This window comes from Phodopus roborovskii, unplaced genomic scaffold (genome assembly GCF_943737965.1).
Source record: "Phodopus roborovskii unplaced genomic scaffold, PHOROB, whole genome shotgun sequence".
Classification (NCBI taxonomy): domain Eukaryota; kingdom Metazoa; phylum Chordata; class Mammalia; order Rodentia; family Cricetidae; genus Phodopus; species Phodopus roborovskii.
This window is the reverse complement of record NW_026125295.1, coordinates 22,164,298-22,177,294: the sequence shown is the minus strand read 5'-3', so window position 1 is coordinate 22,177,294 and position 12,997 is coordinate 22,164,298. Positions and strand designations below refer to the sequence as shown.

The 12,997-nt window shown below is 42.1% G+C and overlaps 1 protein-coding gene across 1 annotated transcript; it reads right to left on the bottom strand.

Moving 5' to 3' along the window:
- Positions 1-935: 935 nt before the first annotated feature.
- On the bottom strand, positions 936-11,823 carry LOC127213425 (fas apoptotic inhibitory molecule 1). Its single transcript, XM_051173827.1, has 5 exons — positions 11,738-11,823; positions 9,548-9,668; positions 7,882-8,110; positions 3,752-3,801; positions 936-1,177 (listed from the first exon to the last, which is right to left on the bottom strand). The coding sequence occupies exons 2-5, from the start codon at positions 9,656-9,658 to the stop codon at positions 1,028-1,030; spliced, it is 540 nt and encodes a 179-aa protein (XP_051029784.1). The 5' UTR covers positions 9,659-9,668; positions 11,738-11,823; the 3' UTR covers positions 936-1,027.
- Between the last annotated feature and the right edge of the window lie 1,174 nt (positions 11,824-12,997).

Genomic DNA, 12,997 nt, shown 5'->3' with positions numbered 1-12,997 from the left:
ATTAAACAATGACAATTTTAGAAGAATAGTTTTATAATGAAATTGTTACATGGCAGTATGTGATGTTTTCAGACAGAAAATGTTATCTTTTCCAGTTAAACTGGATATATCAGCCAGGCAGTGATGGCACACACCCTTAACCCCAGCATATAAGAAGCAGAGACAGGGGGATCTCTGAGTTTGAGGCCAGCCTGGTCTACAGAGAAGGTTTCAAGACAACCAGGGCTACTCAGGGAAACCCTGTTTTTAAAAACCAAAACAACATCGGGGCGGTGGTGGCACAAGCTTTTTTTTTCCCCAGCACTCAGGAGGAAGAGGTAGCAGGTCTCTGTGAGTTCGAGACCAGTCTGGTCTATAAGAGCTAGTTCCAGGATAGGCTCCAAAGCTACACACAGAAACCCTGACTAGAAAAACCAAAACAATAACAACCCCCTGGATATATCATTATGAACCACCTGCTTTAATGTAGAGGCAACCTATTTGCATAGGAGGAAAAAGGTATGCAAACAAGTTCATTTGTAGAAACACATGGGATACAACATAGCTTTTATTTAGCAGGGTGCACTCCAGTGAAGATTACTGATGTGCAACATTCTTCATTTAGATTTCTATACGATTTTCCACTTAAACTTAAAACATTTTTACATCACTTAAAAGATGAAGTATGGGGTAGCAATTATGGGAAGCTTGCTGCCAAGCCTGCCAACCTAAGTTCAACCTTCAGAGCCCTCATGGTGGACGAGAGAACAAACTCCAGATAGTTGTTCTCTGACCTCCCCACATGCACTGTGGCATGCAAGCATGTATTCAAATACAGTAGAAATAAAAAATTTAAAACTATAACTTTTAAGATTCCACATATTTTTTTCCTGACCATTGGAATATTACACTTTCAAGTAACAAAAGATAAAAATAAAAATATTGCAGACAAAGTCTACCGATATGTACACAGTGGACACATTTAATTACCACAGCCATTAGCAAGTCCTGATGTCTTCTCTTCGGCTCAGAGCCCATTATCAAGCAGTCACTTGGGAAGCTCTGGGATCTCCCTGTTGTCCACAATGAGTGTGTGGATGATCCCCTCTCTTCTCTTCCCGCTGCTGACGGCTTTTATGTAACAGGCGTGGTTCCCCACACTGAAGTGTGTTTCAGTGCCGTCATCTACAAACTCGCCCTAGGACAGCAAGGGAGGAAGAAATCTCTTGGTCAGGGCACTAACATCATCTAAACAGTACTGGTGGTGTAACGAAATGACATGGTGGTAAAATGTCAAGGGTTACAGACTCAGAGTTTGAAGCTTGTGTTTATGTACCTTTGTAATTCTAAGTTTCTTCCTTTCCTCATATTCATTAATTATTTTGATTTTTGAAACAGAGTCTTACTGTATAGCCAAGTTTAGGTTAAGCCAGAACTCACTGGCCTGAATCTCCTGACCCTCTTGCCTCCACTTCATTCTATCATTACAATGATCTTTAATTATGCCCACTTGACAGATGAGAAAATGGAGGCAGATGACTTGAAAGTGCCACTCTTCAATGAGACTACTGCCAAACAACTCAAAATTCCGCTTCCTTTGGGGTATAAGGTAGTTTGTAATAATAATAATAATGATGATGATAATAATAATAAAACATGCTTAGTAACGCAAACCAGAACACTAAATCTATTGAACACTTGAAATGTATATACTTAGAAATGACAGTTATACCCAAAATTTAAAATACCTACCTGATCTGAAACTATAACTGATCTGAATCCTATGAATGTACATAACTCACTAATAACTTCCTTTGTTGATGACATGTTAAATTACAATTCCTTCTGTGGTGATATATTATTTATGATTTGTTAAAGCTTGCCTGAGGATTACAAAGGATTGCTTTCCACACTGGTTTCCTGTCAGTTACTAAGGAGCAAAGCAGGTGAAAATGATTTTTACCTTATTTAAAACTGCTTTTCCCTCAGTGGGAGGTATGGAACCCTGAAGCTTACACGTGTTAGGTGAGCGCTGTACTCAAGCATTGCAGGCCCAGCCTTAACAACACATTTTTAATGCCACAAAACAGCCTTCTTTTTCAGTTGTGCTAGAGAATCCTTGAGAGTGGAGGAAATGTGGTTGCAAAGTGCTGACTACCTAGAGACTCCCAGGGGAGGCATGGAGAGGAGAAGAAGGACCACGTGGTGTAGTTAGCATACAGTAGATACCTGACCACATGCATAATTATGGCCGCTCTTCTATAGGGGCCATACGGCCTGGAGAGCTCCCTGGACCTCTGCATGAACAAGATTCTCTCAGCAGATTTATTCCAGGGAATGTCTCTCAGAGACAAAGCCGGAGAGACCAGGTTACATCTGTCAGGTTTAAGAAATGAAAATGCACAGGGCAGCGGTGGCGCCCAACTTTAATTCCAGCACTTGGGAGGCAGAGGCACAGGCACGTAGATCTCTATGAGTTTGAGGCCAGCCTGGTTTACAGAGAGAGAGAGAGAGTTCCACAGCAGGCTCCAAAGCTACAGAGAAACCCTGTCTCGAATCCTGCCTCCCCCAAGTGAGAAAGCACCCACCTTTGTGACTGTGGATTCCTACCTCCCCAGACAGACAGTTAAGAGATCAAGTAGATTCAAGGTGATCAACTGAGTATTTCCCCCCAAAATAACCCCTCCTTCCAGCGCCTTAACTCATCTTCTTACACCTGTAGTGGGGCAACTACACCATGCAACGAGAGAGAAGGTGAGCAGAGCAGATAGCTGCTCATCATTGCCAACGTGGGCCTTCCTCCTTAGAGCACAAACATGGGCAGCAGGGACACTTCCTGCGTGGCCAGAAGACCTCAAGACACGGGGTTTCTTCCCAGTGGCTTCAGCTCCTGGTCCCGCATTCCCTGTGCGACCATGTTAATTCATTTCTGCTTGAAATTCACTCCTATATTCATCTCCCTCCAAGACAACAGATCCCAGCCCCTGGGAGCACCGCTGAGTACATTGGAGCCTGCAACGCTTTTGTAGGATGCTTGGCCTCCGTGTGTGGGGAGCGTCTTCCCTCCTACCTTGACAATATTGGTCTACTAATTCCACTTGTCTTAGGGCTTTTGTGCCCTTTGTTGTTTACCTTCATGTCATCTGACACAGAGTACATCACTACTTCTTTAAAAACAAACAAACAAACAAACAAAAAACTCCTCATTCATTTTTAGGAAAGTACTGCGGTTTTGAGGATATGTGTGAAGCCTTCCTGCCCAAGTGTGATCTGGGGTCAGCAGCATTGGCAGCACAGAGGGTTGAAAGCTAGAATTTGCATATCGTCAACTCCTAGGGGACTGCTATACTTGATTTCTAGAGGAACAAACCCAGGAGGACAGCCATTCTCCGGGAAGGAACTTTTAAATGTGAACACACCTCAGGATCAAAGTCTAGCCAGGGGAGGCAAGGTGGAGTGTGTAGCTGTGCCTGCTCAGACTGCAGATGATCTCCAGGTGCCCCAAGGACTCTCTGGCAAAGACTTCGAGAATTTGGGGGAAAAGACAACTTTTTGGTTTTACTAGGATTACCTCCATTAATTATATAAGTACCAGAATTAGAACTTCGGTTGTGGTGGTTCCCACTTCCAACTCCAGTGTTGAGTAGGCTGAGTCAAGAGGATGAGTTTGAGGTCAGCCTAGGCTACACAGGGAAAGTTATGTAGTAGAATGAGGAAATGAAGTAACATTTGGTCACTCATACACGCGCACCAGGAATAAAGGCTCACTTACCGCTGACTCTATTATTTTACCATTGCACCACACGTCCATAGTGTTCTTTTCTGTAAAAGTAATAACATTGAAACGTTACAATTCTGCATTCAAAGTAAACTTTCTGTAACTGTTTTAATTTGTATGTGTAAGGGTGTTCTGCTTGCATACATGTCTGTGTACCACTTGTGTGCCAATAGAGGCCAGAAGAGGGTGCCAGGTCCCCCTTCTCCGAATTATCTGCCCCAAATAAGAAAAAGAAAAACCTGGGCATGATGGTACATGCCTGTAACTCCAGCGCACAGCAGGCAAGGGGTGGATGATGACTTTAAAATTCAGATCCTCTTGTCTCTACCTCTCTAAGATTACAGCCATGTGCCATAATAAACCAGTTTATTGTGTGTGTTGAGGTAGAGTTCAGGGCTTCCTGAATTCTAGGCAAGCACTCTATCAAATGAACTACATTTCTGGGGCATCCTCTCCTCTCCTCCCCTTCCCTTCCCTTCCCTCCTTTCCTCTCCTCCCCTCTGCTTCCATTACTTTCCCTTCCCTCCCTTTACTCTGTCCTGGAGCTCACTATGTAGATCAAGCTGAGCTCAAAGTTGCAGCCAATACTTCCACTTCAACCTCTTGAGTAGTATGATTATAAGCACGAGCTAACATTCCTGGCTCAATAAACATTTCTCACAAAAGAAAAAAGAAAAAAAGGCTGCTTTGTCAATGCATGCCTTTAATCCCAGCACTTGGGAGGCAGAGACCGGTCTGAATGTTTAAAGTCTCTCTGAGTTTGAAGTCAGTCAGGACTATACAGTGGTCCCCTGCCTCAAAGGGGTAGCGGTGGGGCACTGAAGAGAAGTTAAGAATACTTGCTGCTATTGTAGAGGAGCCAGCTTTATTTCCCGGCACTCACATGGGTGCTTATAACTCTAGTTCCAGGAGATCTGGTGCCCTTTTCTGGTCTCAACAGGCACCAGGCATGCGAGTAGCACACACACATACATATAGACAATCACACATAAACGTAAAATAAAAATGAATAAACAAGATTTTTAAAAAGACACTTTCTTCAGTCAGGTGGTAGATGCACACACTTTTAATCCCAACATTGGGGAGGCAGAGGCAGGCAGAGCTCTGTGAGTTCAAACCAGCCTGGTCTACAAAGTGAGTTCCAGGACAGCCAGGCCTGCTACCCAGAGAAACCTTGCCTCAAAAAAAAAAAAACAAACAAAAAAAAAAAAAAAAACAAACCAAACCAAACAAACAAACAAAAAGCCACAATGATGTCTAATATTTTGTATGCTAATCTAAAAGTGTTTTAAAAACCAACCAATAAAAGAAATTTGTTAGCATTCAATTTAACAATAGAATGGAAAGGCTTGGGCATTTATGTATTCTCATTACTTGGTTCTGGTACACTAAGTGCTATTTTTGAGATAGTTAATGTATATTATCTAAATAAATGAGCCAGAGGATTCACATGATTGTAATAATTTTTATTTAGCAATGGGAACATGAAGTAGTAAGCCCACTACTACCTAGAAGTGAGGAGTCTAGTTTAGAAAACAAAACAAAAAAACCTACTGGGTAGGAGAGATGGATCAGTGGGCCAGACAATCGGCAGGCAAACATGAGAACAGGAGTTTCCATCCTTCTGTGGTGAGATGGGAGACAGAGCCAGGAGAATACCCGAAAGCTCGTGGAGTGGCTAGCCTGCTGTATCAGTAGCAACCAATAAAGAGACCGTGTTTCAAACAAGGTGGAAGGCCAGACCCAACACTTGAGGTGCTCCTCCGACCTCTACACGGCACCGTAGAGTGCGCACACACAATGTGCACATGCATACAATATAGATGACATATATGCATTTGTCCTAGTTAGCAGCAGCTGACAAGTTCACACAACCTATAGTCATCTGCAGGAGCCTCAGTTAAAGAATTTCCTAGGTCAGCCTGGCCCGTGGCCATGTCTGTGACAGACTGTCTTCTTCACGTGTCTTTGGGTCACAGTTTGTAAACACACAGAAATAAGGATATATATATATATGTATGTATATATATATATATATATATATATATATATATATATATATAATCTCCTTTAGGGCTGGAGAGATGGCTCAGTGGTTAAGAATACTGCCTGGTCTTCCAGAGGTTTTCTTCTGGCCTAAAGGGACACATGCAGGGAGAATATTGTATACATAATAAATAAATAAATAAATAAATAAATAATAAAGAAAAATCTCCCTTAGCTGTAATTTATGGTTTTCAACTAATGAAGCCATATACCCATCACCTACAAAAAAAAAGCTTACTTTATTAATAACTTTCGATAACTTTTAAAACTTTGGTTTCATTTCTTGAGACAGGCCCTGGGTGTCCTGGGACCCACTGTGTAGACCAAGCTGGCTTTGAACTCACAGAGAACCTCTTACTTCTGCCTCCCGAGTGCTGGGGTTAAAAGTGCACCACCATGCCTAGTTGTTATTTTTTTTTAAAAGATTAAAAAATGTCTTTCATTATGCATGTTTGTGTGCATTTGTTTGTGAGTATGTACACACGAGTGCAAGCACCCTAGGAAGCCAGAAGAGGATGGTGTATCCCAGAGTTGGAAGTACAGGTGGTTGTGGGTCACCAGATGTGGGTGCTGGGATCTGAGCTCCGAGAGAGCAGCGTGTGCTCTTAACTGCTAAGCCACGCTCTAGTCCCAGTTCCCGCTGTTCTGTGCTAGTCCCCCTTTACTGCTGCCTTCCCCTTGTAGCTTTGAGATGGCTCACAACTGTATGATAATGATAGTGCAGAAACCAGCTCTTGTCCCCAGAAATGCAAACGCATCTCACCTGCAAGTGGGTTACATCTCTGTTGACACCCAATAGTTTCCCATTTATTTGCATATCCATTTCAGCATTTTTGAGTACCCAAGCATATATGTACAAATATACTTGCATGTGTACATATGTATGTAAGTATTACTGCGTGTGTGCTTTTGTTGAGTTTTGCTCTGGTTTTTGTTGGAGTTTGCTTGTTTTTTGGGGGTGTTTTTGCTTTTGCTTTCACCTTGGAACTGGGGATCAAACCCAGGGCCTTGCACATGCTTTGCAGGTGCTGTACCTCCAGCCTACATCTTCAGCTCTGTATTTTGTTTTGACATTCTCCTTTGAACTGGCCCTTAACATCTTTCCTTGTTAAGTAATGAGAGAAATAAAATTCTTCACATGTTATGTAAAAATATCCTCCTGACAAACAAAACAAAAACCTTGAGGGTTGATTGAACATTGAATGATGACCTGCTCACATGGGTACGTGAGAAAAACATGGCTCTTGTATTCTTTTCTCCTAGTCAAATCCCCCACTTAACTCTATGGAGGGAACAATTAAATAGCCACTATAAAACTCTAATATGGCTTGCACAGGTTCAAGCCAGATGGGGTTACAGAGCTGAGATCAGGGAGTGAACACAATCTTCCATCCCTAAACAGGAAGTGATTTCCAACGGACAACTGCTTGCGAAGAAACAAAACCAATTTTCTCTCAATGGAGTCTCAGTGGCTATATAAACCACACTAATGGATAGGCCTCACACCCAGCAGTAGGTGACCAACACAAAACACACACATTGTCTCATATTGCTTTCTGTTTTTTTGTTTTTGTTTTGTTTTTTTTTTTAGTATTAGTATTAGTATTTGTTTTGTTTTGTTTTTTGCTAATATATTATGGTTTCCAATTTTGAGTTTTTATTGATTTTGTCTGTGTGTGTTTCTTGTGATTTTTTTTCCAATTTTTAAATTCTGCTTTGTTTGCTTTTCTAAAGAGATAAAGAAAGCAAGGAGTTGGGTGGGTAGGGAGGTGGGGGGGATCTGGGAGAAGATGGGGAGGGGAAATCACGATCAGAATATACTAAAGGATATATTTTATGAATTTTTAATTTAAAAAAATCTGGGGCTGGAGAAATGGCTTAGAGGTTAAGAGCAATAGCTGTTTTCCAGAGATCCTGAGTTCAATTCCCAGCAACCATATGATGGCTCACAACCATCTGTAATGAGATCTGTTGCCCCCTTCTGGTGTACAGGGATACATACAGAATACTGTATGCATAATAAATAAATAGATCTTAAAAAAAAAAAAGCCCATTCCTCAGAAACAGCCTTGACTCACCCAAAACAATTCTAAAGTTCTTGCCATCCAAGTGCAGTACCCAGGTGTTGGTGGTCTTTGATCTGTTCTCCACATATTTCCTGAAGCTTTTCCCCTCGATTTCCAGGATATATTTAAAAATATAACCTTTGCCAGAAAGTATACGTATGGTGGCTTTGGTTTTTCCTGCTCCAACGCAGAAGGTTTCTTTGCCCACTAACTTGAACATCCACTCTTTCCTTATCTCTTCCTAGATGATAAAATAGTATAGGTTAAAATTTACAAATGGAGGGAATTTTAATATTTAACACTTAAGAAATGATTAAAAACTTCAAGGTGATTACGGAATGTTTGTTTGTTTTTTAAAGACAGTTTCTCTATGGGACAGTCCGGGCTTCTAACTCACTGAGATCCACTTGCCTCTGCCTCCCGAGTGCTGGGGTTAAAGGCGTGCACCACCACCGCCTGTCTGATTGTGGTGGTTTGAATAAGAATGGCCCCTATAGGCTCATATATTTCCAAGTTTGGTCATGAGGGAGTGGTACTATTTGAAAAGATTATAAGGATTAGGAGGTGTGGCCTTGTTGGAGGAAGTGTGGGGCTGGGGGTGGGCTTTGAGGTTTCAGAAGCCCATGCCAGGCCCAGTGGCTGTCTCTCTCTTTCCTCCTGCTGCCTGTGGATCAGGATGTAGAACTCTCAGCTACTCCTCGAGCACCATGCCTGCCATGGTTCCTGCCTGTGTTGACAACAGACTAAACCTATGAAATTGAAAGCAATCCCTAAACACTTCCTTTTATGAGTTGCCTTGCTCATGATGCCTCTTCGCAACAATAAAACACTAAGACAGTGTTTAAAAGCCAATGCTTTGGACTTGTGAATTCATAATATCAAGGTTTTTCTTAAAAATCATTTTCCTGTATGCGGTGGCACATAACTTTAATCCCAGTACTTGGGAGGCAGATGAAGGTAGATCTCTGTGACTTTGGGGCCAGCCTGTATACATAGTGAATTCCAGGCCAACCAGGGCTACATAGACCCTGTCTGAAAATAAAAAGTAATTTTAAGTTTAAATACCAGATTTCATACTCTTGTATGTAATTATTCTTCTGTAACTACCACTAGATTGCTTTATACAGAAAAATAAACAGGTTAAAAAACAACCATTGTGAGAACAAAGCCCTGACTTTATGTGTAAAGAAGCTACACTGATAAAGGGCTGGAGGCATGGCTCAGTGGTCAAGAGTACTTGCTGCTCTTCTGGAGGACCCAGGTTCAATACCCAGGCCCGCATGGTGGCTCACTACTATCAGTAACTGCAGGCTCAAGGGATTTGATACCCTCTTCTGTCCTCAGAGGACCCCAGGCACACATGTGGTACACCTGCATGCATGCAGGCAAAACACCCTTATACATAAAGATAGGCAAACAGACAGACACACAAACAGATGCTTAAGAGAGCAAGCTGGTGTGGTCTCAGATGCTTTTAATCCTAACATTGGGGAGGCAGAGACAGGAGGCTCTCTATGAGGTCTAGACTAGTCATGTCTATATAGGAAGTTATGGGACAGCCATAGAGAGACCTTGTTTCAGAGAGAGAGAGAGGGAGGGAGAGAGGGAGAAAAGGAGGGTGGAAGGGATGTGAGCTTCTCTGTAGCATATTCTACAAAGTCATGTTATGTTTTCCTACCTTCCCATCCACATATACAACTCGTTTTCCCGATATGGTCCCATGTTCAAATTCAATCTTGTGGACTCCATCACTTAAAATAACATCCCAAATAGCTACAACATCTGTCATTTTCTCCAGGCTACAAAGAGGGCAAAGGAAATAAAAATGAAGCCATTAAAATGGGCTAAAGCAGTAATGAACAGACTATTAATCCTTTCAAGATGAAAATATCAGATTTATTTATTTATTTATTTATTTATTTATTTATTTATTTTCTGGACAGGGTGCTGTGTATTCCAGGCTGCTTTCAACTTACTTTGCAAGACTGATGATAGAAGTTTGACCCCTGCAACCCACATAAGTGTGCAAGGAAAGAAATGACTCCACAAAGTTGTCCTCTGACCTCCACACACAAATAATACACACCCCAACACACAGGTTTACACGTCATTAAAGAAAGCCATGAGTCTGTGGTTCTCTGAGGTCAGCAGCGGGCTGTGTTCTTTATTTTTCAAAGCAATGTACTTTCCCTATAAATGTCAGCCCTCAGCTCTTCAAGCCCTTGTGTATTGGAACCTGTTTTCAAAGGATACTGTCCTAGGCAGCCATGGCTGCCCTAGAACTGACTATGTAGCATTCCTCCTGACTCAGTTTCTACATGTTGGGATTACAGGCATGAGCTAACAAATCTGACTATCATAAGTACAGTCTTGACCATGTAGTGGCTCATTGATAAACTCAAGAAAGAAGACACATACCCTGAGTGTCTGAAATCCCACCACTCAGAAGGCAGTTAAGAACATTTCCTGCTCTTGTAGAGGACCCATATTTGATTCCCAGCACCCACATGGTGGCTCACAACCGTCCGATACTCTCTTCTGATTTCTGTAGGCATCAGACATGCACATACATGTGCAAACATATGTACAGGCAAAAGATTCACACACATAAAATAAATAAATCTAAGCAAAAGTTTTAAAAAGAATTGTGAAAAATGAATTTTGTGATATTAAAAGGCTCTGCATAGCAAATGACGCAGCAGGGGAAATACAGACATATAGACTGGGCGAGAATGTTTGCAGAGCTTCACCCAACACAGGCTTAATATCCAGAATATATTACGGTTTCAATTTAAAAAAGTCTAAAAGAACAAATAATCCAACCAATAAGGGAGGAAACTAGACAATTGTCAAAAGACAAGAGCTAAAAAGTGTTTAATAGGACCAGGCATGGTGATGAACAACTTTATGATTAGTGCTAGTCAGTCAGGCTATAGACTGAGACTATCGGAGAGAGGGATGAAAAGGAGGGGAGAGAAGGGGAGGGAAGGGAGGGGGAAGGAGGAGAGAGAGGGAACTGATGTGGGATGTCCTTCTGTATGCTATGTATATGTGTTGCCTTTATTGGTTGATGAATAAAGCTGTTTCAGCCAATGACCATGCAGAATATACCTAGGTGGAAATTCCAAATGAAAGATATAGAGAGATGGAAGGCAGGGTCAAAGAGATACCATGTAGTTGTGTGTGTGTGTGGGGGGGGGGACAGCATGTCAGGGCCTCAAAAACAAAACAACAAAAATCAAACAAACCAAAAACTATGTAGCAATAGGACTAATTATGTACCTGGACGACTCTAACTCAGCATATGTTAGACATATCTATACACCCATGTTTATTTGGGCACTTTGTACAATAGCCAATAAGTGGGGGCAATCCTAAGTGCCTATCAACATGTAAATGGATAAAGAAAATGAAGTCTATATAAACACAGTGGAGTATTATTTGTCCATGAAGAAGAATGCAATTATGATGTTATTGGACAATGGATAGAACTGAAAATCAACTCGCTGAGGCACAGGAACCACACCCTGAAAGACAGCTGTTACATGCTGAATCTAAATTAAAACAAACAAACAAACAATCAAAACCCCAAAGCAAAACACACCAAAATACAAATCGTGAAAGCAGAGACCAGTTGGAAAAAGGAAGGGGACCAGAAGAAGAAGTGTTGTTAATCGGTGCGGGTGGAGAGGTTGTGGGGAGGGATGGTCAAAGCATTAATATCCACCGCTGGAACCTGCTGGGTAACTCATAAAACCGCAGGGAGGCTGGCCCCAGGGTCAGATGCTACTGAGGTGTGGGCATGGCCACCGTAGGTGGATGGCTTCAAGCTGTCTTCTCTGTCCAGCAATCTGGGCTATGTTCTCACCTGTGCAATTGTTTCCTATGGACCACTTTGCAAAGCCACGTGTTGGGTCTGACTCTAGATTACACAGCCTTGCTCCTGCAGCCAATTTGAGGACTGGAAGCTCTGGAAGCATGTGTGTGGAAAGGTACATACAGGCTGCCACCTGCCACCTGCCACCCTGCGTTCTTGACCCTACCGGTGTGGCTGTCTACTCTGATGCTTTCTTTGTTCTCTGCACAGCTTTTCTCAGCCTGTACCCCAGACATCACCAAGTCCCACCCTGTGAGCAACGCCCTACAACAAACGTTGCTAAGAGCCATCTTCACAGGGTGCCTGGCCCCGTTGCTGGGGTGAAGTTGGTGGGCAAAGCCCCAGGACCGGTGCTGCTCTGAAGCCCGAGGAAGGTAAATCTGTTCGTGACATTGGTTCTCAAATACCACTTTCTGGCATCCCTTTCTTTTTCTCCCCATCGTGATAACTGAAGATTGGGCCGATGTTCGATGTCTCATAAATCGCCTAGATTGGCCTTGAACTCACTCTGTAAACCAGACAGATCTCAAACTTGCAATTCTCCAGAGCTATCCTTTATTTCTTTAAGGACCCAGACTCCAATGGTGGATTTTTTTTTTTTTTTTTAATCTCTGTATGAATTAGCCCTCGCCTTCTCTTTATTCCCATCCTTAAGGAGGCAGGCAGGTTGCTTGTTGCTAGATGTGTTCCCTCTGCATGGACTCATCTTTTCATCCCTTCCCCACACTTCCACTGCATCAGTTGTTTTTCTAATGTCTTTTATTTATTTTTAATGTTTAAAATTGAGTCTTGCTGTGTAATCCATTCTGGCTTGGAACTCACTATTTAAGTCAGTCTGGCTCAGATTCAAAATCATTCTGCCTTAGCCTCTCCAGCCCTAGGATTACATCTGAATGAAGAATAGGCTTTGGTAGCATTAGAGCTTGGGACATAACACCCCTAAAATATTACTGTAGGAGAGTAGGGCATTCTGAAGATGTTTTGGGCATATATGGAGCTGATTTTTATATAAGTTGTTGTAAAAAAAAAAAAAAAACAACCTAACTAACCTGTATTAGTCACCTAATGACTAATGAGTGGTCCCAGACAGAAGGCCCAATAATAGCAGAGAGACATTTGAAAGGACTGAGGGCTTCCAGGGGCCTAGCAGATTTGAGGGCTGTGATCTTTTTTGTTTGTTTGTTTGTTTTTTGAGACAGGGTTCTTTGCATTGCTTTAAATCCTGTCCTGGAACTAGCTGTGTAGACCAGG